Source organism: Molossus molossus, unplaced genomic scaffold, assembly GCF_014108415.1.
Source record: "Molossus molossus isolate mMolMol1 unplaced genomic scaffold, mMolMol1.p scaffold_m16_p_7, whole genome shotgun sequence".
Classification (NCBI taxonomy): domain Eukaryota; kingdom Metazoa; phylum Chordata; class Mammalia; order Chiroptera; family Molossidae; genus Molossus; species Molossus molossus.
The window spans coordinates 36,253,373-36,280,466 of NW_023425401.1; the positions used below are offsets into that span (position 1 = coordinate 36,253,373).

Here is a 27,094-nt window from a genome sequence, read left to right on the forward strand (position 1 = left end):
TCGGGGTTTTTTTGGTCTCCTAATCAATAAATGATTAGTGAATTCTTATGGCATTCTAAAAAGGAGAGAAAAAGAAATAATCTTATGTCTGGATTATGGAAATAAACTCACCAAAGAAAAACCCCATAAGTGTTGTCTATTTAGTCTTTCCAGCGACACTTATTCAGCACATACTAAGTGCAAAACATTGTGCTAAATGAATGAAATGACCAAAACCCACCTCGAGGACAAATCCCACCAGTGGCCATTCCTTCCTGCAAACACCCAGTTGGCACATGGTTATGGCAGTGCCACTGTGATGGGAGGGGTAGGGAGCAGGGGCAGGAGGAAGCCTAAATTTGAACTTCACAGCCTGTTTTCCCATCTTTAAAATGAGGAGGTTCCTGCCTGGCCAGTGTGGTTCAGTGGTTGAGTGTCGACCATGCACCAAGAGGTCACTGGTTCGATTCCCGGTCAGGGCACATGCCCAGGTTGTGGGCCTGATCCCCAGTGGGAGGCATGCAGGAGGCAAGCCAATCAATGTTCACCTCTCTTATTGATGTTTCTATCTCTATCTCTATCTCTATCTCTATCTCTATCTCTATCTCCCTCTCCCTCTCCCTTTCTATCTAAAATCAATAAAGAAGCCTTGGCTGGGTTTGCTCAGCGGTTAGAACATTGGCCTGCGGTCCAGAGAGATCCGGGTTCGGTTCCCGCTAAGGGCGTGTACCTCGGTTGCAGTTTGTCCCTGGCCCTGGTTGGTCATACAGGTGGCAGCCACTCGATGTGTCCCTTTCACGTCGATGTTTCTCTCTCTCTCTCTCTCTCTCTCTCTCTCTCTCTCTTCCTCTCTCTCCCTCCCACTCTATCTGAACAAAAAATGGAAAAATGTCCTTGGGTGAAGATTAAAAAAAAAAAATCAGTAAGGAAAAAAAATTTTTTTTTACATAAAATGAGCAGGTTCCTAAAATTAGATCACTGGTGTCCCCTGACGAAGCTAAGCAGATGACATGTGACCCTCAGTTTGTTCCCCACAGATGTGAGGCTCACATGGAGCAAAGGATAACACAAATGTCACTGAGCATGATGGATGCTGTGAGAGGCACAATCAAGCCCTGAAGCAGAGTGCCTGCTAAGTGCCAAGACCTGTTAAAGGATTTACAAGCATTATCTGATTAATCTTCACAATAAGTTTTCCAGGTAGAGATTATGATCCTTGTCTGGACAGATAAGGAAAAGGAGGCACACAAAACGTTGTGGGGTGTGAGAACCTTCCCAGCTGGAAGACAAAAGAGAGATCCCCAGGCTCACCACCCTCCAGCACAGGGAGCTCAGGGTGGAAAACCCTGGAGAGCGCACAGTCCCACAACCAAAGACAGCCAGCAGCAATCACTCAAAAATAAAAGAAATCTCAAACCAAAATACCCAGCCCATCAACTACTGAATCAATAGTTCCTGTGACTCATCCCCAAATCGGTGATGCTCACTGATCCCCGAAATGATGGTAGATGTCCCGCCACAAGTTCATACACATTTTGCAGGTTTCTAACTGGACAAAAATATTATGTGCTAATTACATCTTGCATAACATACTTCTACCTTTTATTAACAAACATTTAACATACAGACTCTTAAGTGCAAAGGAATGTCAAGAAAATACTGAATAAAGACACATATATCTCTTTTTTTTAAATCTTTATTGTTGAATTACAGATATTCCTCATTTTTCCCCCACTGACCCCCTCTTCTCCACTCCTGCCCTCCTCCTGCCTTTTTCCACATTGTTGTCTGTGTCCATTGGTTATGCATATAAGTTCTTTGCTTTATTTCTTGCCACCCCCCGACCCCCTTCCCTTTGAGGTTTGTCAGTCTAGCAACCAATTTGTACTTCTTAATCCCTTCACCTTTTTCACCCATTCCCCCAACCCTCCTCCCATATGGCAACCAATAAAATGTTCTCTGTATCTATGAGAATGTTTCTGTTCTGCCTGTTCATTTTGTTTGTAGATTTCATTGTCGATAGATATGTATTCATTGCCATTTTGTTTGTTCATATATTTTATCTTTTTCTTCAAAAAGACCCTTCAACATTTCATATAATAACGGTTTGGTGGTGATGAACTCCTTGAACTTTTTCTTGTCTAGGAAACTCTTTATATGGCCATCAATTCTAAATGATAGCTTTGCAGGATAGAGTAATCTTGGTTGTAGGTTCTTGCTTTTCATCACTCTGAATATTTCTTGCCACTCTCTTCTGGCCTGCAAAGTTTCTTTTGAAAAATCAGATGATAGTCTTATGGGGGCTCCCTTGTAGGTAAATAACTGCTTTTCTCTTGCTGCTTTTAAGATTCTCTCTTTGTCTTGAACCTTTTGCATTTTGATGATGATGTGTCTTGGTGTGGGCCTCTTGGGGTTCATCTTGTTTGGGACTCTCTGTGCCTCCTGGACTTGTATGTCTGTTTCCTTCACCAAGTTAGGGAAGTTTTCTGCCATTATTATTTCAAATAGGTTTTCGCCTTCTTGTTCTCGCTCTTCTCCTTCTGGCACCCCCAAGATGCGAATGTTGGCATGCTTGAAGTTGTCCTAGAGGCTCCTTACACTATCCTCATTTTTTTGGATTCTGTTTTCTTTTTGCTGTTCTGATTGGGTGTTTTTTGCTTCCTCAGATTCCAAATCGATGATTTGCTTCTTGGCTTTACCTACTCTACTATTGAATCTGTGTAAATTATTCTTTATTTCAGTTAGTGCCTCCTTCATTTCTGACTGTGCATCCTTCATTTCTGACTGGTCCTTTTTTATGCTCTTGAGGCCCTCACTAAGTTCGCTGAGGTTCTCACTAAGTTCATTGAGCATCCTTATAAGCAGTATTTTGAACTCAGCATCTGTTAGGTTGCTTATCTCTATTTCACTTAGTTCTTTTCCTGGGGTTTTGTTCCGTTCTTTTCCTGGGGTTTTGTTCCATTCTTTCATTTGGGACCTGTTTCTTTGTCTCCTCGTTTTGGCTGCCTCACTGTGTTTGTTTCTATGTATTACTTAATGAGAGGTATAGGGCTAGCTGAGACCAGATGCTGCTTGTTTGAAACAATTTAGGAAAACCTGAAGGATCCAAGACAGGCCAATCCTGTGGTGAAGCAACTGGCAACAGCTTGGGTGGGCCTGAAAATTGGGTGGGGCGGGGCCTCAAGGAGTCACCAGGGCGGGGCAAACAGTGTGAGCCAGGTTGCTGGAGTCCCAAATATGGCTTCTGTCTGCCGCCCCAGGGAAGGGCTCACCAAAGGAACAAAGGCCTCTGACAGCATGTTTGTCCCGGAGAAAGCCCCCTCTCCAGCCCTCACTCCAGTGCCAAACAGCTCAGTTCTTCCCTGTATGTCGCTGGCACCCCTCTAAGCTTAGAGGGAGAGAGTCCGATAAGTCCGTGCGCGGGCCCTTTAAGAGCAGCTGCCTGGGGCTCCAGCCGCATCAGCTTCCCTGAGCCTCAGTTCCCGCTGTTTTTCCAGCCAGAAGTGATGGGGCTTCTCTTCCGAGCAACCCTGAGCAGGGCATCTGGTGTGGGGCAGGGACCCCCTCAGTCCTTCCCAGCTGAGGTGTCCTCCTGATTTTTATCCGCCACACGTGGGTGTGGGACCAGCCCTCTGCCTCCGCCCCTCCTACCAGTCTGGATGTGGCTGCTTCTTTAATTCCATAGTTGTAGGACTTCCGTTCAGCTTTATTTCAGGCATTTTTGAATGATGGTTGTTCTGTAGTTTAGTTGTAACTTCGATGTGGTTGTGGGAGGACGTGATACCGCATTTACCAACGTCGCCATCTTGACCGGAAGTCCCCCCATATCTCTTTTTTTAAACAAACAAATTTAGCGCGGCCAGTGTGGCTCAGGGACTGAGCGTCTCCCACGGACTGGGAAGTCCAGGATCAATTTCTGGTCAGAACACATGCCCAGGGTTTCGGGCTCAATCACCATTAGGGGGCATGCAGGAGGCAGACAATGGACATTTCTCACCTCCATGTTTCTCGCTCTCCGTTCCTCTCTCTAATAAAAACAAATATAAATAAATAAATTTAAAAATTCCTCAAAACAGCCTTCAAATAATTAAAAACATAATCAGCAGTTCTCTTACACAGGATGCTTTAAAAACTCACCAACAAAACAACGATAAAATGTACCTGAGTACCCTTTGGATATTAAATACCTAGAAGTTGAAATAATCAACATATTATGTTCATTAAAATTGTTTATACTGGAAAAATACTCACCTGAGTGCTAAAGAAAATAACAGCTTTAATTGAGAAAGTTATAAGCATCAAGAGAAAAAAAATAACTGCAAATACAGGAAAGGAAGAGATAAGAATATCATTTGCAGATGACATGGTTATATACCTAGGAACCCCAAAGGAAACCTCTGGAAAATACTGAAACCAATTAAGTTTAGTAAAATAGAAAAAATACAAAATAAATATGTAGAAATATATAAGAGCAGAAACAATAAAAATTGAGCCTCATTCTTAATTAGCATTATTATTTTTTTAATTCTCACCCAAGGATATGTTTTTACTGACTTTTTTTGAGAGAGAGATAGAAACTTCAATGTGAGAGAGAGACATCAATTGGCTGCCTCCTGTATGTGCCCCAATTGGGGACTGAACCCTCAACCTAGGTATATGCCCTGACCAGGAATCAAACCCAAAACCTTTTGCCGTATGGGACAATACTTCAACCAACTGTGCCACCTGGCCAGGGCTAATTAGTATTATTTTTAAGAGATGTTTCAAAATAACATAAATGACAAATAAAAAAGGCAAGTCACAAAGATTAAGAAAACTACAATACTTTATGAAGAGATCTTTATTTTTTAAAACTTAAATAAGAGTGGAAAATATCATGTGCATGCATGAAAAAACAATGCTGTAAACTGAGAATATTCTTTTAAAGGTACTGAAAAAACTTTTTACTAAATATAAAATTTTATCTTAATAAACTCCCAATTTTTCTATATCATCATGTATTTATCTTTTCATTAATAACCAAGTGTTATTTTATATCATAAAAATATAATAGTGTTAGATAATAACCAGGTATTACTTTATATCATAAAAATATAATAGTGTTAGAATTACTAGCAATAAATAAAGATCAAAAGTTTTCAAATGCAATCTGTTCTGAGACTCTGTTTTAATCCTAGATTCCTTAAATGCCTAAATATGTGTCAACTGAGTTATTAGAAGTAGTTTTAACAATATTGAGCAGTAGACACAGAGAAACAGGAAAAAATCAACCTAGCTTCATTTCTGTCCCTTCCTTTACTCTCGAGATAAATGTGATTTGAAGTAAAAAATAATAAATAGGTATAACTGTGATCAGCACATCACACCAGCTACTGGCCTCAGAGGTAAAATGCCCGAATGGAAGTGGAAACTAGTTAGAGGCTCTCACGTGTACTTAAATGTTCCCCAAATAAACGGCAGGAAGGGCTGGCAAATACATTCATTTTAAAAGTAAATATTAACTTAATGAGCTTGGTGACCGGAAAATTGATTCTGTTCTCTTGAGATTTTCACTTCCCTGCTCCTTGCCATCAAAAAAAAAAAAAAAACAGCCCTGGCCGGGTGGCTCAGTTGCTCAGCTGGTTAAAGCATTGTCGGTATGTCAAAGAGAGGATGTGGGTTTGATTCCCTGTCAGGGCACATACCTAGGTTTTAGGTTCAATCCCTGGTCGGGGTACATATGAGAGGCAACCAATCGATGCCTCTTTCTTTCTTTCTCTCTCTCTCTCTCTGTCAAAATAAATACATACATCCTCAGGTAGGGATAAAAAGAAAAGAAAAAAAAACACTAAGAGAGCACAAATTCTCCTACTTCTGAGTCCAAATGGTACCAGAGAAGAATCTAAAAATAACCCTTTATGTCCTTAAATCTTCCCAGCTTAACTGGTGGTAAAAGCATTAGACAAAGTAAATCAAATGACACGCATGACAGAATGAGTCCCTGGAAGGCAGTGGGGGGCACAGGACGTTCAAGTCCTTGTTTAGGGTCATAATTCTCTAATTGCAGAACAGGTACAATCATTCCACAACATCAGCATCCCCTGGCCTGCACGGCTCACCCAGGAGAGTCACTGTCACAGCCGGATGGCACAAGCATCCAAAAGGTTGTCAACTGGCGGGACCCACTGCTGGGGCTGTGAAGGGCTCAGGGTGAAGGAGCACCCTGGTTGGCAGCTGAACTCGGACGGTCCCTACCAAGACCAAGCATTTTCAGGGCAAAAAAAGGAAAGAACAGCCAATGAAACTAGAAGCATGAGGAAGAGGATAAAAAGAGAAAAAATGGGTCTGTTTTTCTCAACACCAATTAAAAGGAATATAAGCCCTGGCCGGTTTGGCTCAGCGGTTAGAGTGTCGGTCCTCAGATCAAAGAGTCTCAGGTTCGATTCCAGTCAAGGGCATGTACCTCGGTTTCAGTTCGTCCAGGGGTTGTGCAGGAGGCAACCAGTCAATGTGTCCCCCTCTCAAGTCGATGTTTCTCTCTCTCTCTCTCTCCATCTCTATCTGAAGATAAATGGGAAAATATCCTCCGGTGAAGATTTTAAAAAAAAAAGGAATACAAAGCATTCAATGTCCATACCCACCTAAAATCTTTCTTTTTGCTTACTAAAATATAAATATTTTAAAGATCAGCCTGTTTGCTCTATATTTTTAACCTTCACAAAGATTTCAGGTGTCACAATTTGAAATAAAAATGAAGCTAGAATCACTTCACATTTCAAGCTAAGAGTCAGTATTTGAAGAGAAAGAATGAATTTATTATCTGATGTACTCTGTTCAGTAGTAACTATTTGCCTTGTTCAAGGAAGGCAATATACACCCATTGAGAGATCTTCTGACAGTTTTCTCAATATGCCAGTTAAAACACAGACCAGCATCACCCTCGTGTCTCCCAGCAAGCTAGTGGTCCACAGTACCTCATCCATCTCTAACGTTCCGTAACGTCCACTGTCCACTGAACCCCAACGTCTCACCGGAAATTTCTATTTAGCTATTACTACTAGAAGGAGGAAGCTTATATCTTCAACAATTCCACCAATCCCCACCCAAATACAGATAAAAACATCAATACAAGCAATGCAAAGAGTAATTTAGAAAAGAGACCACCTTGATCTCACACTAACCAACCATGTTCTCTTCAGCAATTTATCTAACCTCCCTGGACCTCAGTTTCCCCTCAGTAAAATGGGTGGAACTTGGCTCAGAAATGACATTGGAATCTACTTCAGGGATTTTTTAGGTTCACTTGCTCTTACACCTTATTGGCAAAACTATTCATCTACTAGAATTACAACCAAACATCAGCTGCGTCTTGGTAACAACCTGAGGTCTGTTCCCTGTCTATACACAAAATATCACACAGACAGTGCCTGGGCGTTTTGTCCCTTCTCCTGGGACATAGCCCAGCATTAAGCTAAGCACACACTGGATCAGAGAGGCTAGGCTGGAATCACGGATTAACCACTTTCCACCTGAGGAGCTCTGAGCAAGGTACAACTTCAAGGAACTTCGATTTCTCTATTATCCGTTCGTATTTCTTTTTTTCAGAAGTTTCCCCCAGGCAGAAAACACACGCTCTACAAAGCTGAGATCACACTCCTCTATATACAATGGTGTCTTCCCTTAACAGTGTAAATTTTATTTTATGCTTTTTACTATTTCGTAAATTTTTTGCAAAGAGCATTACTTTTCTTAGAAGTACATATTAAAATTATTTAGTGTAAAATATGTAACTATGATAAGAAGGGAAAATTCTGAACCTGAAAAAAGTCCAGGGTGAGGTTCAATGTGCCTGCACTGCCTGAAAAAAGCAAATTTCAAATCGAGGTGAATGCATATATAAAACAATACAATGAGGGAAATTAAGGCAATGCTGTAGAGACCCGGCCGGTTTGGCTCAGCGGTTAAAGCGTTGGCCCTCAGACCTAAGGGTTAATCAAAAAAGAATAAGGATAGCTTCATGATTATTTTTTCAATTTTAATGAAATCCTTACTGATTAAAAATTATAGCTAAAGAAGAGATAACATTGATAAGATAAAACTGTATGTTAGTAATAGTCATTCAAGGCATGAATTACAACTTCTTTTGTGTTATAGGTGCTCATTTATTTTAAATCCTCAGCTGTATAGTTTCTTTATATTGTCTGAAGTGAATATGATATAAAATTTCTACAGTGCTTGCTTCTCTTCTCTTAGAAGGCAGACTATTTAATTTTATAAATGAGCATCCTTGGGTCATTAGATAGATATTGGGGTTCAGGTGTGCGAAATGCTTGGTAACATATGGCCTGTCCCCAGATGCCTTAATTGAGCTCCGAACTTTCCCCAAGAGGTTTGCACTACTTTATATAAATGATGTGTTTCATGTGCAGGAAAAAGGTGCTTTCATCATAAAAGGAAAATATAAATAAATACTGTATGTACTTTGCAAGATATCCTAGTCTTCTTTACATTAATTTCTCTACAATTATTAGAAGATAAAAATCTTAAAACCCATATGAATGACATTATTTTTATGACAATTTCAGATACTTTCAGTATCTACAGCATTCCCTTTATTCTTTCTTTCTTTCTTTTTTTTTTTTTTGTTATCCCTCACCCAAGGATATTTTTCCATTGATTTTTAGATAGAGTGAAAGAGAGGGAGGGGAGGTGGGAGAGAAAGAGAGAAACATCAATGTGAGAGAGACACATCAATTCGTTGCCTCCCGCATGACCTTGACTAGGGCTGGGGATCACGCCTGCAACCCAAGTGCATGCCCTTGACTGAGAATCAAACCCACAACCCTTTAGTTCACAGGCCAACACTCTAACTGCTGAGCCAAACCAGACAAGGCCTTATTAATTTGTATCTGTTGTGGAATAATGTCTACTTAGCCCTCCTTTGTTTAAAATTTCTTTATCGCTGTCTTAGTTTTTCTTCTGGCTAAAATATCTAGAAAATTAATGTGATATAAAGAAATACAGAGTCGCCCTGGCTGGTTTGGCTCAGCAGTTAGAGCATCGGCCTGCGGTCCGGAGAGACCCGGGTTCGGTTCCCGCTAAGGGCACATACTTCGGTTGCAGTTTGTCCCCGGCCCTGGTTGGTCGTGCGGGTGGCAGCCACTCGATGTGTCCCTTTCATGTCGATGTTTCTCTCTCTCTCTTCCTCTCTCTCCCTCCCACTCTATCTGTACAAAAATTGGAAAAATGTCCTTGGATGAGGATAAAAAAAAAAAAAGAAATACAGAGTTGAAAAACTAAGGTTATATTTTCTGAACCAAAAATAGGGGTGCATGATCTGAAATCAAGAGCTGTTCAAAAAAATTCAGACGGAGTGTTACTGTACCAATATCCATCTTCAACCCCTCTTTAGTTCAGTGGTAAATCAATCATTTTCATCATCAGAACACACTTGTGGGATATGACACACTCAAAACATAACCCTGGTCACTGCAGCAGCAGTATTTTCCAGGTGTGATTTAGTGGAGACGCTCCCACCAAAATCCTCGGGGAGCATTTAGAAAACTCTCACCCTCCAAGCCCATCACTGCTTTACAAAACTGGTGCAGTTTCTGCTTTGAAAATCCTTTAAAACAGACGACATAATGCTCTAAGGTAACTAAGTTACAGTCATAGGCCTCAAGGCAAGGAACAGACTAGAAGAACATATTTCAGTTTGTTTGCACCAAGACATACATCAAGACAATCTCCTACTTGGCACATCCCTGTGGGCAAACTGGAATATGCCAAATTCCTGATGTTCTCACTGCAACTCAGCTCCTTTCGTTCCCACATCAATCTGCTCTATAATTTTTTAAGGAAATGATTTGCATACTTCAATATGTCAGCTGATCAGAGCACAGAGTTAGAACAATGTGTTTGAGGTCAGCAAGACTAGAACAGCAACCCCCTGGACATAAAGATACCGTCTAGAATCACACTTTACAGACGTCTCACATGAGGGTGTCCACAGGTTGAGAGGACACAAGTGAGCATAGGGTACTGGTGACTCCAGGACGCCCCGGGTTCTCTGTCCAATCTCAAGTCTCTTTCAATACTTACAAGTGAGATTTGCCAGGCTGGAAAAACACCTATCAGTGAAAAGTCAAATAAGTGCTCTACCTGACACAGTATCGGCTGAATATATAATTACATGCTGAAACAATTTTTCTACTTTATTTTAACTGGTCATAAGAGCCTTAAAAATTTTGTTCCCACACATTCCTTACCCATGCATATAAGATTTAATATCACGGAATTTAGAATTTAATGAGTAGCTATTTTAAAAGACTTACACAGGCTGGCTGGTGTGGCTCAGTGGACTGAGTGTCATTCCATGGACTGAGAGGTCCCAGTCAGGACACATGCCTGGGTTGCAGGCTTGACCCCTAGTAGAGGGCAGCAGGAGGTGGCCCATCGATGTTTCTCTCTCACATTGATGTTTCTATCTCTCTCTCCCTTCCTCTCTCTCTAAAACATCAATAAAAACATATTTAAAGCCCTGGCCAGTTTGGCTCAGCAGTCAGAGTGTAGGCCATGGACCTGTGGGACCCGGGTTTGGTTCCCGCTAAGGGCACATACTTCGGTTGCAGTTTGTCTCCGGCCCCAGTTGGGGTTCTGAGGGTAGCAGCCAGTCGATGTGTCTCTCTCACATCAACGTTTCTCTCTCTCTCCCCCTCCCTCTCTATCTGAAGATAAATGCAAAAATGTCCTCCAGTGAGGATTTAAAAAAAAAAAAACACATATTTAAAAAGACATATAAAAACTATCTCATTTTTTTTTCTTTATTGATTTTAAAGAGAGAGGAAGGGAGATGGAGAGAGAGATAGAAACACCAATGAGGGAGAACACTGATTGGCTGCCTCCTGCATGCCCCCTACTGGGGATTTGGCCTACAACCTGGGCATGTGCCCTGACCAGGAATTGAACCAGCGACCTCTTGGTGCATGGGTGGATGCTCAACCACTGAGCCACACCAGCGGGCTATTCATCTCATTTTTTAAAATTAAGCATATAATGTTGCATTATAACACACTGTAGCAAAGAGTACTGCCATATATTAAGATCATTTAAAAAAATTTTTAAATAAAATCCCCAGGCTCATATGGGGGAGGGGAGGGGAGGGGAGGGGAGGGGAGGGGAGGGGAGGGGAGGGGAGGGGAGGGGAGGGGAGGGGAGGGGAGGGGAGGGGAGGGGAGGGGAGGGGAGGGGAGGGGAGGGGAGGGGAGGGGAGGGGAGAAAAAAAAAGAAAAATTTAAAACTAAAAACTAGCCCTAAGTGGTTTGGCTCAGTGATTAGAGCATCAGCCCACAGACCTAAGGGTTGCAGATTTGATTCCCAGTCAAGGGCATCTACCTGGGTTACAGGTTCAATCCCTGGCCCTGGCCTCATGTGGGAGGCAACCAATCGATGTGTCTCTCTCAGATCAATGTTTCTTTCTCTGTCTCTCTCTCTCCCTCCCTTCCTTCCACTCTCTCTAAAAATCAATGGGAAAATACCCTCTGGTAAGGATTAACAAGAAAAATGAAAATAAATAAATACAACTAAACTACAGAGCAGTCATCATTCAGAACGGCCTGAAATCTTGCTGAATGGAAGTCCTAAAACTAAGGAATTAAAGAAGAAACCACATTGGGACTGGTAGGAGGGGCCGGGTGTACAGAAGGGATTGATCCCACATCCAAGTATCATGGATAAAAGTCAGAAGGGATCTGAGGAGCGAGGAGTCCCAGACCCAAACCAGGCCCCGCAGCCCAGGGTTCCTGAGCTGGGAAGAAAAGTCCCCCCTAATTGCTGGCTGTCAAAAGCAGCAGGGATGGAGGTTGAGGGAGGCTGAGGCTTCTGGAGTCCCAGGCAGCTCCCCTTAAAGGCACCAGAGACATACAGGGAGAACATCAGAGCAAGAGCTGGGGGCAGCTTTCTCCCAGACAGAGGTGCTGGCCGAGGCCACTGTTCCTTTCTGAGGCGGGCCCCATATTTGAGTCTCCGTCAAACCTGGTTATCATCGATCCTTAGTAAGTTATAAAATGCTTAATCACTACGGTGTACACCTGAAACTAATATAATATTTTATGTAAGTTGTACAGTCGTCCCTCACCACTTCGCACTTCAACTTTTCGCTGCTTCACTCTATCACGGTTTTTTCATATATATTCATTAAAAAGTTGATCGAGACAGTGTGCACTTGGTTGTCTGAGTCGATTATACCCCTGTGTTACAATTAAAATTAAAATTACTGTACGCATGGACTGTAGGCCTATGTATTCGAGCACCCCAGGAATACTTCAACGCCAGGTGCAACCGCTAGAGTCTGGAACGGATTAATGGCGATAAACCAGGGACGACTGCATTTAAGAAATAAACTGACTCCCTGACTTGGCTGATCTCAGTTATCATTACGGCTCCTAGCATAAGAGCCATCTCAAACACAACCAAACAATTTAAGGATTTGTGGATTATAAATTAGTGGCTCAAATTTCAGGCAGAAGGAAAATGGGTATAATAAACTCCCTGTAGTTGGGCCCATTGTGCACTTGTTAAAGAAAATCACAAGTAGCTAGGCTATATGAAGAGACTTCCTACACCAAAGGTCAGCTTTCTCCAAATGAATTCAAACATGCAAATCAAAGCCCTGCCCACAAGGGAACACTAGCCACCCTTACAGGAGCGACTTCCTCCAGGTAAACGGGCCTGTCATCAGGATGCACGGTGCTCAGCAAGAGAAAACAGACACTACTCATGCCTTCAACTTCTGTAACATTCTGTCCTTTGGGAATTAAGCATATGAAAGTGACTAATTCTGACAAATGTCATACAGTTTGCATTTTGTGACACGCACTTCCTTTCCGAATCTTTATAGCACTACCCAGACATTCCAGGCACTGTCTGGGGCCAGACGTAATTACGGCAATTATGCCTACCATAATTAGGGAGATGGCAAATGCGATCACACTGAAGGGAAAACTCAAGCACAGAAAGTTTCAAGGGTCTGAAATTTTCAACTAAATTTCCAATGAGAGCTTTAAGGAGGAAGTGAAGTTCTCTTTCAGCCATCCAAAATGTTGAATTTGAAATGACTCACAACACTGTACGTTTCTAGATATCTTACATGGGATTGGTCCAGATCTTCCAGGGCTGACAGACACAACCGTGATGAAAATAAAACAGGAGACAAACTGACAGAAAAGCTTATTCTCAGGAGTGATGTTGCATCTGTACCCAGGCTCCAGGCCACAAGATGACAGGAGCCGGTCAACCTATCCACATCGGTTGGGTAAATTCTGAGACTGGCCAGACCAAGTCGGTTCAGAGCATGTCCAGAGCCTCACATACAACTCTGTACAAATCTTTGAGTTGAAGGGAAGCATCATGACAAGAAAGCCGTTTTGGGAAGGCGGGAGTGGGAGAGGGACAGAGAGAACCGTGAGATCAATTAACATGTTATTGGGATAAAATAGGTGAAAGTAATAAAGTTCTGAACTGAGGTCGTGGCCGCTGGAATGACAATGAAGATCGTAAAATGACAGATGGCTGTTTGATGAGATGGAAAGGTGGGCAAATGATGAATCACAAAAGGCCTTGAAAGCTAAGCTAGGAGTTTGGGCTGGAACCTACAGCTGACAAGAGGCTTTTATTTATTTATTTATTTATTTTATCCTCACCCAAGGACATTTTTCCATTTTTTGTTCAGATAGAGTGCAAGGGAGAGAGAGGAAGAGAAAGAGAGAAACATCGATGTGAAAGGGACACATCGAGTGGCTGCCACCCGCACAACCCACCAGGGCCGGGGACAAACTGCAACCGAGGTACATGCCCTTAGCGGGAACCGAACCCGGGTCTCTCTGGACCGCAGGCCGACGCTCTAACCGCTGAGCCAAACCGGCCAGGGCTGACAAGAAGCTTTTAAAGTATTAGGGGGGTGAACAGACTGATTGGTATTTCAGACCTGTCATTCAGCTGGAATTGGAGGCAGGCTCCAGGCAGTGAAGCCAGTTAGACCACTGCAAGTCCAGGCAAGACAGGAGGAGGCTGAATGTGCACCTCAGCGGTGGGAATGGAGGTGGCAGGAGGGGACAAGGGCCAATGCCTGGATTTAAGGCTTGGAGCGAAATTTAGGATGGTGTCAGGTTTTCAACTTGGGAAATCACGCGGCTATTAAAGACAATCACTGAGATAGGAAAGAGAACAGGTGCGGGTGTAGGGAATACAAGACTTAGTAACATTCTGTAAGTGCTGCGATCCAGGTGTCCGTGAGATGCAGGGGCAGAAACATCTATTGGGCAGCTGGACATCTGGGTGTGGAGCTCAGAAAGCTAGTCAGCCACACTGATGGGTGTACAATATTACGGAGTAGCCAAAAGCAAGGGAGAGACACGCCAGTCGAGGACAGCATGAGAAAATGACCACGGGGAACAGAGGGTTTCCGTTATGACGAAAGAGATGGGGAACTTAAACCATGCCGGGGCCTATGGCGAAATACCCATACACAAAGGAAGAGACGGAACGTGTAGATAAGAAAGACTGATTACACAAGTTTCTGGCATGGAAAGAAGGGGAAGGAATCCAGAGGAGAGGAGAGACGAGCCTGGAACAGAAAAGACAACCCTCCTGACATGGGGGTGGGTGGGGAGGAAGGCTGCAGCGAAGGTGGCACATGGGTGGGTAAGGCGCCCACGCCTAACAGCAGTGAGTGTTGCAAGAAGCTGGAGGGTGTTGTGAGTGGAACTGTGTCCGCCAAAAATTCCCGTGTGGAGGTCTCAATCCCTAGTGTCTCCGAATGTGATCTTGTTTAGAAACAGGGTCATCGCAGATGTAATTAGTTAAATCACGATGAGGTCACACTGGAGCAGAGCGGGCCCCTGCTTCACTGTGATGGATGCCTTTATACAAAGGGGACATTTGGATATACAAGCACCCATTGAGGGAGGACGAGGTGGAGAAACAAAGGGAGAAGATGGCCATGTACAAGCAGAGGAAAGAGGCTTGCTTGGAACAGACCCTTCCCTCACAGCCCTCGGAGGAAACCAACCCTGCCGACACTCTGATGTTGGGCTCCTGGTCTCCAGAACCGTGAGACAACAAATGTCTGTTGTTTTAAGCCACCCAGGGTGTAGTAATTTTCAGTGGCAACTCTAGCAAATTAATACAGAGGGAAAGGTGTCTACTTGAAGGAAGGCGGGGTGGAGGCGGGTTGCTAGAAGGTGTGGGGGGAGGGAAAGGTTTCAGCAGGAAGCAGGCCAGCCACCCCGTGTACGACTGTGCAGGAGTCAGGTTCCAGCGAAGGCTGGGGACCATACACTTATTTACACTGTAGGGTGATTTCCTCAGGCAGCTCTCGGCAGCCACGGGTAGGAAAGGAAAAGATGCCAGGTCAAAGTCAAGGGCTGGCAGAGTAGATTGCAAGCAAAGTACAAAGGGGCAAGGCCATTGAGGATACCAGCAAAGGGGGAGATGCCGTGAGTTGACAGAGACGAGGGGGATAGGTCGTGAGTGGGAAGAACGGGACAGGGCAGGCAAAGGAGGGGTTATCTGGAAACTGGGTCAGCGAAGGAGGAGACAGGGACTGCAGCAGGAGTTGAGAGAGTTGGGAAGGAATGGCTGGGCCTGGGAGTTATGGTTTCAGGTGCGGAAAGCAGGGATGTCTGAAGGTAGACCACTGTGCACAGTGCACACATCATTCACAGACTCTGGGGCCTCCAACGACGATGCTGTTCGGGTGAGAAAAGACTGCAGCAGCTGCCACCACCCTCAATGGATGGAAAAGAATGGGCAGGATTATCCCTAAATCATATCTGTACCTAACCACTGCGCTCTGGTTCTCATAAAAACCACCGTCACATTCAGCACTGCAGGTATGATCATCTTTATACAAAATAACAAAGAGGGGTACAGACTGGAAGCTGAAATCAATAATCAATGGACACTACCCCCCCCCCACCCCATCCATCTCACAAAATGATTACATTAAGCAGACAGGAAGCAAGTTAACCTATAAGAAAGTACTTGGAGCTCAACCGATGTGGCTCAGTGGTTGAGCATCGGAGCATCGACCCATGCACCAAGAGGTTGCCAGATCGATTCCCGATCAGGGCACATGCCCAGGTTGTGGGCCTGATCCCCAGTGAGGGACATGCAGGAAGCAGCCTATAGATATTCTCTCTCATCGATGTTTCTATCTCTCTCTCTCTCCTTCTCCCTTTCTCTCTCTCTAAAATCAATAAAGAAAAAAAAGTTTAAAAAAAAAAAGAAGGTACTTGGAGAAGTTACAGTTCAACTGTAAAAATGTGAAGCTATTTGATGGGCTTTGTACACATTCTTCTAGCACACAAAAATTAAAATAGCTAGAAAATGCCAAAATGTTTTGGCTGCAGCCCCTTATACTTCACAAACATAAAATAACCAAGCAGGGCGAAGAATAATTAGAAAAACTCCTAAGTGACCACCCATTTTTTCCCCCAACAATTAAGTGCTTAACTATCTGGATTATATACCATAAACAAATAAAACTCTTTGCATTTCAAAGGTTTATTTCAGTCACTACAATTTTTGTATTTTTCCCCGAAGAGCCCCCAAGCATAGGGAACACTTTGTTCTGACAACTTTTAAGCTAAAGTAACGGTGGCATGAAGCAGAACTAAAACCACACAACTTACCCTCTTACTTTACGCACAGGGACCGTTCATGAATGGCTTGCTGAGGCTTTAGACTTTCCCAACCCTTTCTACACACATATATTTACACTTAATTTGAGCTTCTTGCTTCCCAAGTTCAAAAGGTTTCACATGTGGTAATTTTACAGTAGGGCAGATTAACTCTATATTTGACCCTTTACATTTTAGGTATTATTATTATTATTATTTTAAAATAAATTAAATTTAAAAATAAGATTCAAAAATTCACCAGATGTCATTGTGTATTTTTCACTGACCCAGGAAGAAGGGACCCACTCGGGCCACACCATGGCCATTTATTGGGGACCAAAAGTGAGAAAAACATTTGGAGAGCTCTTCAACAGTGTCATAGATATGAAGTTGACAAGCTCTCATCACAATGTCACCAAAACATTGTGTCCACTTAAAACTATGACACGAAATAGCAATGTTCTTTCACCCTTCAACATGGCTTAACCATTCATTTCTCCAACAATTTAGCCCCTTCATTTTGGCCATGTACTGTGTCAAACCCTAAGGCTCCAAAGATCGAAAAGTTCTATGGGGAAAAACAACAAAAGAACAAACTAAAACCAATAACTTTTTATTTGGGATATCCTTATAAATGATTAGTCTGTCCTCATCAAATGTGCAGATTAAACCCACAGAACATAAAATGCTTCCTATTTTAATCAGGACCCAGACACACAATGAATTAAGGGCAAAATGATCATCCATCCCTATTCCAACACAACCACTTATCAGTGTAACTACCTGAAGCCCTCGATACTGAATTTCCAAAGTGCCTCATTTTCTCTCCACAACAAGCATTAGCACGCAGTTCCTGAATATAATTCCAGACTGGTTATGAAAACTAAGTCATAGTATTTCAGCCTATTTAAGAACAAGTTAATAAATCTATTTTTCAAATAAATCTATATATTTTTTTCTCCTTCACTCAAGGTCTAACATGTATATACACCCTAGAAAAATCCTCTGCATCAGTGGTTCTCAACCTTCCTCATGTTGAGACCCTTTAACACAGTTCCTCGTGTTGTATGTGGGCGAACCCGCCTGGAGACGGATAGAGGGGATAGAGGAGCGATGTCTTGGTTCCCAAGGCCATCGGAAATATGTGTTTTCCGATGGTCTTAGGTGACCCCTGTGAAAAGGTCATTCGGCCTCCAAAGGGGTTGCGACCCACGGGTTGAGAACCGCTGCTCTACATAAATCAGGGAGTAGCAACTGAACTCAGCTCCAAGCACTTTGGAGCAGGACACTCCCTGAGATAAAGAGCCTCCAGCTGTAAATACTGCGAGGGAGAAAGCTGCCACACCTCCATGCCCATCTAAGAAGCTGACCCAGCCCTGGGTTTTAGGACTCAAACGTAACTGAGTTCCAACACATGGCTGAATTCCTCCAACTTCCCCCAACTACAAAACAGTATCACTATAATCTGAAGTTGACCTTTGGCCAAGTCAGTGACTTCATGTTTATATAAGCACTGATCTGGTGCTCTTTTCTGATCTTGGTAAAGCTGTCATTTTAAGTTGATCTTTACATAGGATTCTGTCATACATTTAGACACAGAAAGCAAAGTGAAGATCATAGTCTGACTGGTTTACAAATGAGAAATTGAGCCCTGGGTAAATGAAATGACTTGCCCCGATAGGTGGGAACTGGCAAATGAGAATTCACATTGTCTGACACTCAGTTCAACACTCTCTCTGCTTACTGGCAGCAGACATTCACTCTTATTCAATAGATACCTACTGACTGTTAACCATGTGCAAGTCACCCAAGGGATTACAAAGCTGAATGCAGTCATCCTCCGATGGAACCTGAAACATAGTAGGTTTTGGACAATATTTTCCATTTTAATTAATTTGCAAGTCATCACACAACACCTTGTATGGAATTTTAAAGGGATATTGTTGTGGCACGACAGAGTCAAAGAAAGACCACTAGAGAACTGAAGTCCAAGTAAGAGCCACTTATTAGCTGGACGGCGTCTGATTCCGAACACCCCTGTGACAGAGTCTTCGGAATCAGCCCCGATATGCTTTATTACATGCCTTTTATACCTTACAGCAAAAGTTTAATGATATAGTAGGATCTTCTCGATATAATGCCCAGGACTACAACAATGCTGTATAGAATTAGTTTGCCTTGCAGATAACAGGAACACCCAGGGCTACCCAGCAACACCTAGGAACACCCAGGCACACCCAGGAACACTCAGTCTGTTATCTTAGGTATTTCAAGGTACACTGGGTCACACTTAGCCCTGAGCTGCACAAACACAATGCAAGCCTAATTCCTTGAGATTGTGGGGGAGGTCCACTCTCTGACTCAAGACCTCCAGGCTCTGTGGACTCTGTCAGACAAGTAGCCAGCTCCCAACAATTTCTTGGTTCCGGGGGTCTTTACAAGATAGGTTCAGCTAGAGGGCACACGGGGACTTTCCCAATCATAAATTATGGAGCTATAAACAAGTCAGCACAATAATTTACCAATCGTCAATTATGGGGTTATGAACATGTCAGCACAATATCTGAAATAACTCTCCTGGTAGCTCTAATTATTCATTTCAAACTAAATCCTTCATCCTCCTTGTAGCCCTTCCAACTATAGAAGGTGGATGTCATGGTGAGAGCATCAGTGATAAGGAGGAAGAGGAAGACAAGGGTAATTATAATACCAATTAAGAGACATCTGTGTGCCCCTCACTATTCTGGAAACTTCGTATACTTAGCTGATTTAATCCTCACACGAATTTTGTAAACAGGCTTGGAAAGAGTCAGTCAATTGCTCTTGGGAGGGTAGCTGAGTTAGGGTTATTTATACCCAGACATTCCTTTACTACTTACTGCTGCCTCCCAGGCTCCTAACTGGAAACTACCAGGCTCCTCTGGACTTCACTTTCTTTTTTGTTTTTTGTTTTTAATCCTCACCCTAGGAATTTTTCCATTGATTTCTAGATAAAATGTAAGGGAGGGCCAGTGAGAGAGAGAGAGAGACATTGATGTGAGAGACACATCGATTGGTTGCCTCTTGCACGACCCCAACTGGGGCCAAGGATCAAACCTACAACACAGGTATGTGTGCCCTTGACCAGGAATCAAGCCAAGACCCCTTAGTCTGCAGGATGATGCTCTAACCACTGAGAAAATCCAGCCAGGGATGGACCTCACTTTCTTCATCTGTGAAATGATGGAGTGGGCCACGTGACCTCCAATGTCTCTTCCAGGGGTAGCATTCTGAGATATACTGATTCAAGGTATTGAACCAATCTCTTGTGGTACCGCGGAAGAAACCGACTTGGTAAAAGCTAAGGATATTTTTTCCCCAAATTACAAAATCCAGACTTTGGGCAGAGGTTTTGGGGTAACGGAGAGTGGGTAATTATGGGTTTGATATATACATGTTAACGTTCACCTAGCCTCCAGCCTCATCTCATTTTGAAAGCCACATATCACAGCCATAGGACAGAATAACATACAATCATTAACAATGGTATTTAAACAAGACAAGAGGTTTTTTACATTCCTAATGATGATTAGGAGTCATGTGTAAAAACACAGGAAAATAACATGTTTGTTACAGGTCAGAAGGAAAAGAGCAGGCTATAATATATGGGCTGTGGTTTTTTTGCTTGTGTTTTAACACAAGGAAAGAAGCAAGACGAACTTTCAACAGTGGTTGTAACTGGATAATAGTATTCAGGAGACTTTTCTCCTTTTCCTTACTCTTCTTTTATATGCGAGCTTAAATTACCTACATAATTAGAGGGGAGACTTTTCTTTCTAAAGAGACAAGGTGCCCAATATTCTCACATTGATTTCTTCGGAGAAGAAAGAAAATACTCTCCCGAACACATCTCAGTAACACTGCTGAAATTCCAGAAATACAGGTTTAGAGAACATCATTATTACTACTACAGATGAGGAAGAAAAGTTTCCTCTGTTGCTTCAGGTCTACAGTAACTAGGTTTTATAGGATGTTTCAGGAATGATGGCAGGGGAAGTTGCTCTGGAGTCCAGGGACACACAGCTTTGCAGAGCTGGGCCCAGGAAAGAGAACAGGTGCAGCAGACGAAGCAGCAGAGCGTGAGAGCCAAACACTGGCCCCATCCAGAAATCCCAGTCTGGAGCGGGTTCTCCCTGAGTGGTCCCGCCCTGCACCACAGCCGGCCACATGGCCAGAGGGACTTTCCATGAGCACAAATGTCCTTTCCTCTCTGAGGCACGACAGCAGAACAGCAGAGGGACGACAGGTAGCATATTTCACGGAATCTGCAGCTGTTAACCACACCAAACTAATCTATGCTTTCATTAGGCTTTAGGAGAAGCACATCGTGTAGATACAACTGTGTTCATACATAAACACACAATAAATATACACATATAGTAGCCCAGTTTACAACACAGATCAATTACTATGGCTTTGGACCACAACAATGAAACACCACTTTACAGCACTCTTGAGAACGTTTTGTAAACACATTATTTCTCTGGTGATTCCCAGAGAGACAGGAAAAACTCAGGAAAGAGTTCAATTAAAAAAATCACATTCAGTCCTGGCCAGTTTGGCTCAGAGGTTACAGCATCGGCCTGTGGTCCAGAGAGACTCAGGTTCGGTTCCCGCTAAGGGCACGTACCTCGGTTGCAGTTTGTCCCCGGCCCTGGTTGGTCGTGCGGGTGGCAGCCACTCGATGTGTCCCTTTCATGTCAATGTTTCTCTCTCTCCCTCTTCCTCTCTCTCCCTCCTACTCTATCTGAACAAAAAATGGAAAAATGTCCTCCAGTGAGGATAAAAAAAAAAATCACATTCAGAATGCTATTAATTACCTCTGCCTTACTTGAACAGGCTTTTCTGCTACTTTGTAGCAGGTGGATAAAGACAGATCTGATATATAAAGAATAGGAAAACCAGAACAGGAAAAGTCAGCTTCTCCCCTGGGAGTCCGACAGACAATATGTGGCGTCAACATTGCATCACACCCTGATTCAGAGGAGGTCTGCAAGGGAGCTGTGGTCCCCAGCTCACCTGCGGCTCCAGACCTGTCCTAAGCAGGCACATCACACTGGGCTGGGCCAGCAATGCCACCATCAAAAAAGACCACCACCAAGGCCGGAGGGGGTCTTCTGTGCATTTGTTAATTCAAAAGAAATATTTCTGTTCATTCATTTGACTGATTATATAAAATTAGAAAAGAATATAATATAACTAAAGCGATATGACCTCTTGTTGGTTTTTTTCAAGCATTTTTTTTCTAAGTGCAAAGTTGGCACCTACTGACTTTACCTAGCAGTAATTAAATACATCTAACATTAGATAAAGAAATTTAACCTACCTCGTCAAAGGTGGTGTCGTCTTTCTTCAAAGCTATAAAATAAAAAGGAAAAGGAAACAGTTATTGTGAAACATCTCGAAGAGGCCAAGTAACTAAGTTCTAGAAAACAGAAAAAATACCAAAGCAGTACAGTGTTTTCATTTCAGAGTAAAACTGTACCCCAACCAGAATAACAATGTTATGATACAAAGAGGAAAGCTGCAAATGAGAAAGAAAATTGCACAGCATGCATCTTTGTGAAACATTCTCATACATATGTAAATGATACTGTCCTCCCAGGTATGAAAGAGAAGTATCTTTCCCCTATCTCTTCTTCAGCAGAAAAATCTTTAACTGAAAGTATGAAAGAATCAAAAAGTAATATTAAGGAAATATCCCCTAAAACTTCTGGTTTTTGAGCATATATCATTATGTACAGTATATGGACCTCACAAACCAATTGTCAGGATGACACCCACTGCACAGTGCCTTGAATGAGATTTTCATGCTGAGAAAACTTTAAGTTCAGTGATGAAAGACCAAACATGTACAATAGGCACTGCAGAGACATAAATACTTCACATGAGAAATTTTATTACAAAGTATCAACAAAGGAAGCAATACGTTCAGAATATTTTATAGGAATTAGTGAATACTCATATTTATTTTAAATACACATGGGTTCAGAACTGGAACAGAGAAAGAGAAGTACTATTATGCATAGTTTGCAAACACCTAGTTCCTTAAATCCTACAATTAGTTTGAATGTTTCATATTAACTTAAGCACATAGTAGTTAAGTTAGCCGAAACCACCAGCTGGAGAAATGTTTCAAATTTATAGACGTGTGACCCAGCCAGTGTGGCTCAGTGGACTGAGTTTCGTTCCATGGACTGAGAGGTCCTGGTCTGATTCCCGGTCAGGGCACATGCCAGGGTTTGTGGGGCCTGATTCCCAGTAGGAGGCGTGCAGGAGGCAGCTGATCAGTGTTTCTCTCTCATATCGATGTTTCTCTCTCTCTCTCCCTTCTTCTCTAAGAAACTCAATAAAAAATAAAAAAAACATATTTTAGCCCTGACCAGTTTGGCTCAGGGGTTAGAGTGTCGGCCCACAGACCAGAGAGTCCCAGGTTCAGTTCCCGCTAAGGTTGCAGTTTGTCCCTGGCCCTGGTTGGGGTCATGTGAGTGGCAGCTACTCAATGTGTCTCTCTCACGTCAATGTTTCTCTCTCTCTCTTCCCCTGTCTCTCCCTCCTGCTCTATCCGAAGACAAATGCAAAAAAATTTTTTAATTAATTAATTAATTGTCTGGCTGGCGTGGCTCACTGGTTGAGCATTGACCCCTGCACCAAGAGGTTGCCAGTTCAATTCTCGGTCAGGGCACATGCCTAGGTTGTAGGCCCAATCTCCAGTTGGCGGGCATGCAGGAAGCAGCCAATCGATGTTCTCTCTCATCAATGTTTCCCTCTCTCTCTCCCTCTCCCTTCCTTTCTCTCTAAAGTCAATAAAGAAAAAAAAAGTTTGTTTTAATTTATAGAATTGAGCATATGTGTTTACTGGTCTGCACTGGATAGTCCCATTCCAGACAGAAGAAGTACTTGGGTAATCGACAAAACCAGTGGAAAGCAAATTATTTTGGCAATTAAGTTCTGAGAGAAATCATGTGCCTAAAACGAAGTTTTCATATCAAAGCTTATATTTTATAGTCTAACAATCTTAAAAAGGTTTTGTTTCATACTAAGAAAATAAATCAATTTTTTTAAAAAACCATTGATAAGGCCCTGACCAATTTGGCTCAGTGGTTGGAGCGCTGGCCTCCGGACCAAAGGGTCTCGAGTTTGATTCCAGTCAAGGGCATATACCTGGGATGCAGGTTCAATCCCAGGCCCCATGGGAGTTATGCAGGAGGCATCAATCAATGTGTCTCTCCCACATGGATGTCTCTCTCTCTCTCTCTCCCTCCCTCCCTTCTGCTCTGTCTAGAAAATCAATGGAAAAATACCCTTGGGTGAGGATGTAAAACAAAACAAGAAAACATTAATATGTGCTTGCGGTGATATGTTAAGAGGGATGGGGGCAGGTTGAGGGAGATAAAATGTTTCTAAAAATTTAATTTCTTAGTCTTCCCCCTTTGCCTAAGAAACTGGTCTATAATAGATTTCTCTACTTCCCTTAATTGAAAACAATTTCTTCTGAATGGAAAATTAAAAGACAGGCCTTTGTCCCCATCTCAAATGGTTTATCTCACGCTCAATTACACATATTTTATTATGTATTTGATTAAATTTACATTAAATCTAAAGCAACCTGTTTTGATAGAAATACACATATAAGATCCTAGGTGTTCTTGATGTTTAGGATTAGTTCTTAATGGTTAAATTTTAACTTAGAGTGTAAAATTTCTAATCCAGAAGGCTTTCTTTAAATACTGATCAACAAGTTACTAGACTGTATCTATTCCTCACTCGCTCAACCCAAGGCATGTCCTTTAATTAACATACTTGACTAGAGATTCTGTTATAAAATATTATAGTGACCTACAAAAATATAGACAAGTGGGTCCATCAAAAAATAAAAACAAAATTTTGGAATAAGAAAAGATCAGAACATTGATTTCAAATACGAAGTCCATTATTGCCCAGCCTCATACCTAGCACATTTAACAAAGATTAATGGAAATCATTATGTGGCTGCCACACACGCTACAAACAGCCACCAGCTTATAATTCACAGTGCAAACTTTTGAATATATTTACTTTGGACATAATAAAAGTTCTGGAAATTTAGCCATGGTTTTCTTAAGCAATGCATCTAAGAAGAACTACTTATTAGAGATTTATTTTGCAAATATCAAATGAAGACCCTCAAGTTGAGTGATAAAGAAAACAGAAAACTAGAATTCTTTAACACCCACTGTGGACTATTTCCTTCTTGCCCCCTAAGTCCTGCCAATTCCTCCAACATACTGGATAAAGGAGTGTAGTCTAAACGTAGACAGAAGAGGAGGAAATAGAAGAGGGAATCAATCGTAGGTGTATTTTCTAAAATACAAGAGCAGGAAGCCAGATTCTCTCCCCTGCACACTATTCTCAAGCCCCCGATACTACAGAGGAGATCGTTTTAAGACCAAAAAGTCAATGGCTTCACTGAAACCCTTCACTGTTCCAGTGACTGCCACCTTACACAGTTTCTAAATATTGAATCCTTGTCCTGAAGAACAGTGGATAGTAACAACAAAGGCCAATTAAAGGTGTCATTTCCAAATATTTATCAGGCCACTGATGACCTAAACAAGCACACAACATCTCATTATTGATTACATTCCCTGATTGTCATTAATCATTCATGTAAATGTAAGCCCACAGTGTCTTCAAGGATATCTTGGAATAATATGTATATTATATGTTTCTTGGTTAACAGAGGGGTATGTGCTAAGCCATTTAAGATAACCAGATATTCTATTCAGTCCTCTGCTCAGACACTGCTTCCTCTAAAAGCTTTCCACAATCTCACCAAGACGAAAGTGGTGCCCCCTTCTGTGTCCTCCAATAGCAAATGATGCTAATCTTCAAGGTAGAATTTTTCACTCTCTACATATTGTCAATGCCCATTCATTGGCCTGTCTTCTCTTAAAGTCCTGAGGACAAGGACCAGTACAATGGTCACTGAATCTGAATGCCAGCACAATATATCTAGAAGATGGGAGGTGCTCAATAATTATTTGTTGAATTAATGAGTTATACATTTCAATGGCAAAAAGACAACATCTCACATTTTGAGACACTCTCATGTTTTGGTATTTGAAAACCATACACTATTCTCTCTTATGAAAGGATCTTAGATATGAATTTCATTTCACAGTTTTCTTTTTTTTTTTTATATATTTTTTTCTTTATTGATTTGAAAGAGAGGAAGAGAAAGATATAGAAACATCGATGAGAGAGAACATCAATTGGCCACCTCCTGCATGCCCCCCACTGGGCATGTGCCCTGACCAGGAATTGAACTGGCAACCTCTTGGTGCATGGGTCAATGCTCAACCACTGAGCCATACCAGCCAGGCCATTTCATAGTTTTCAAATAAAATTTTCTGAAACTACATTGGAAGAGGTACAACGGTTAAATTTTGTCCGACCCTTTAACCTTGCATTTCTCTTTTCTTACAGAAGGACTTATCAAATGGCAACTGGACTCTAGAATTACACATCTACAGCGCAAGGTAACAAACCCCAAAATTCAGCGTAACCACAGACCCTTCCTTTTACTGTGTTCTCTCAAAAACTCTTTTAAAGAAATGGTATACATAAGTTTCATCTCAAATATCACAGACTATAAACTTCCCTTCTCTAGGAGAAAATCCAAATAAGAGTGAAGAAATGCATTCAAATGAATATGAAGAAATGTCAGTTTGACCTTACTCTTACACCAGATATTATAGGAAGCCTTTCTCCGCCAAGGCTAACATTCGAAAATAAAAAACAAGAAAAGAGGAAATGGATTTTAATATAAACTTCTAAACATTTGATTAATTAACAAATTCCCATTTGTCTTTGTTTATGCTAACCTAAATTTAAAAAAAAACAACAACACATGAGACAACCACAGTAATTCCTAAATAAATCAATACACTGACACTATTTAGCAGGAAACCATAAATACTATTGAAATCAATGGATGACTTTGAAATTCAATTACACCCATCTTATAAAAGAACCACAGCTGTATAATAGTCACTCCCTGGCAGATGCTGTAAATTACAGTGCCATGGCTTGAAAGCCAATGTGTTTTATTAGATCTTCTATAATACAGAAATCTCAGATTAGCTGTATTTGAGGTGGGCAAAGATAAAGTTGGCATGATCTTTCATGTAGAAATAAATTACACATTACCATTGCATTGCCACTTTTATATAGTCAGAATTATCATTAATAAACATTTGATTGGATATCACATCCTTTCAAAAATTGCCCTTATTTTCTGTAGATGATTACTGCTTTCTTATGGCTACACAATGATACTGTACTCTTTGTCATATAACAAGCCACACTTTTGAATCATACTAAAAAAGCAAAATAAAGTCAATATGTTCATTTCAAAAGCCATCATAGATTGGTAA

The 27,094-nt window shown here is 41.9% G+C and overlaps 1 protein-coding gene across 5 annotated transcripts in view; it reads right to left on the minus strand.

The window, feature by feature from the left end:
* Positions 1 to 27,094, minus strand: part of CDK14 (cyclin dependent kinase 14) — a 595,016-nt gene that overhangs the window by 564,817 nt on the left and 3,105 nt on the right. For all 5 annotated transcript variants that reach the window (XM_036246264.1, XM_036246270.1, XM_036246267.1 and 2 more), the window contains exon 2: positions 22,003 to 22,034. In XM_036246264.1, the coding sequence (XP_036102157.1) occupies positions 22,003 to 22,034 (32 nt within the window). The remainder of the gene's footprint in view (positions 1 to 22,002; positions 22,035 to 27,094) is intronic.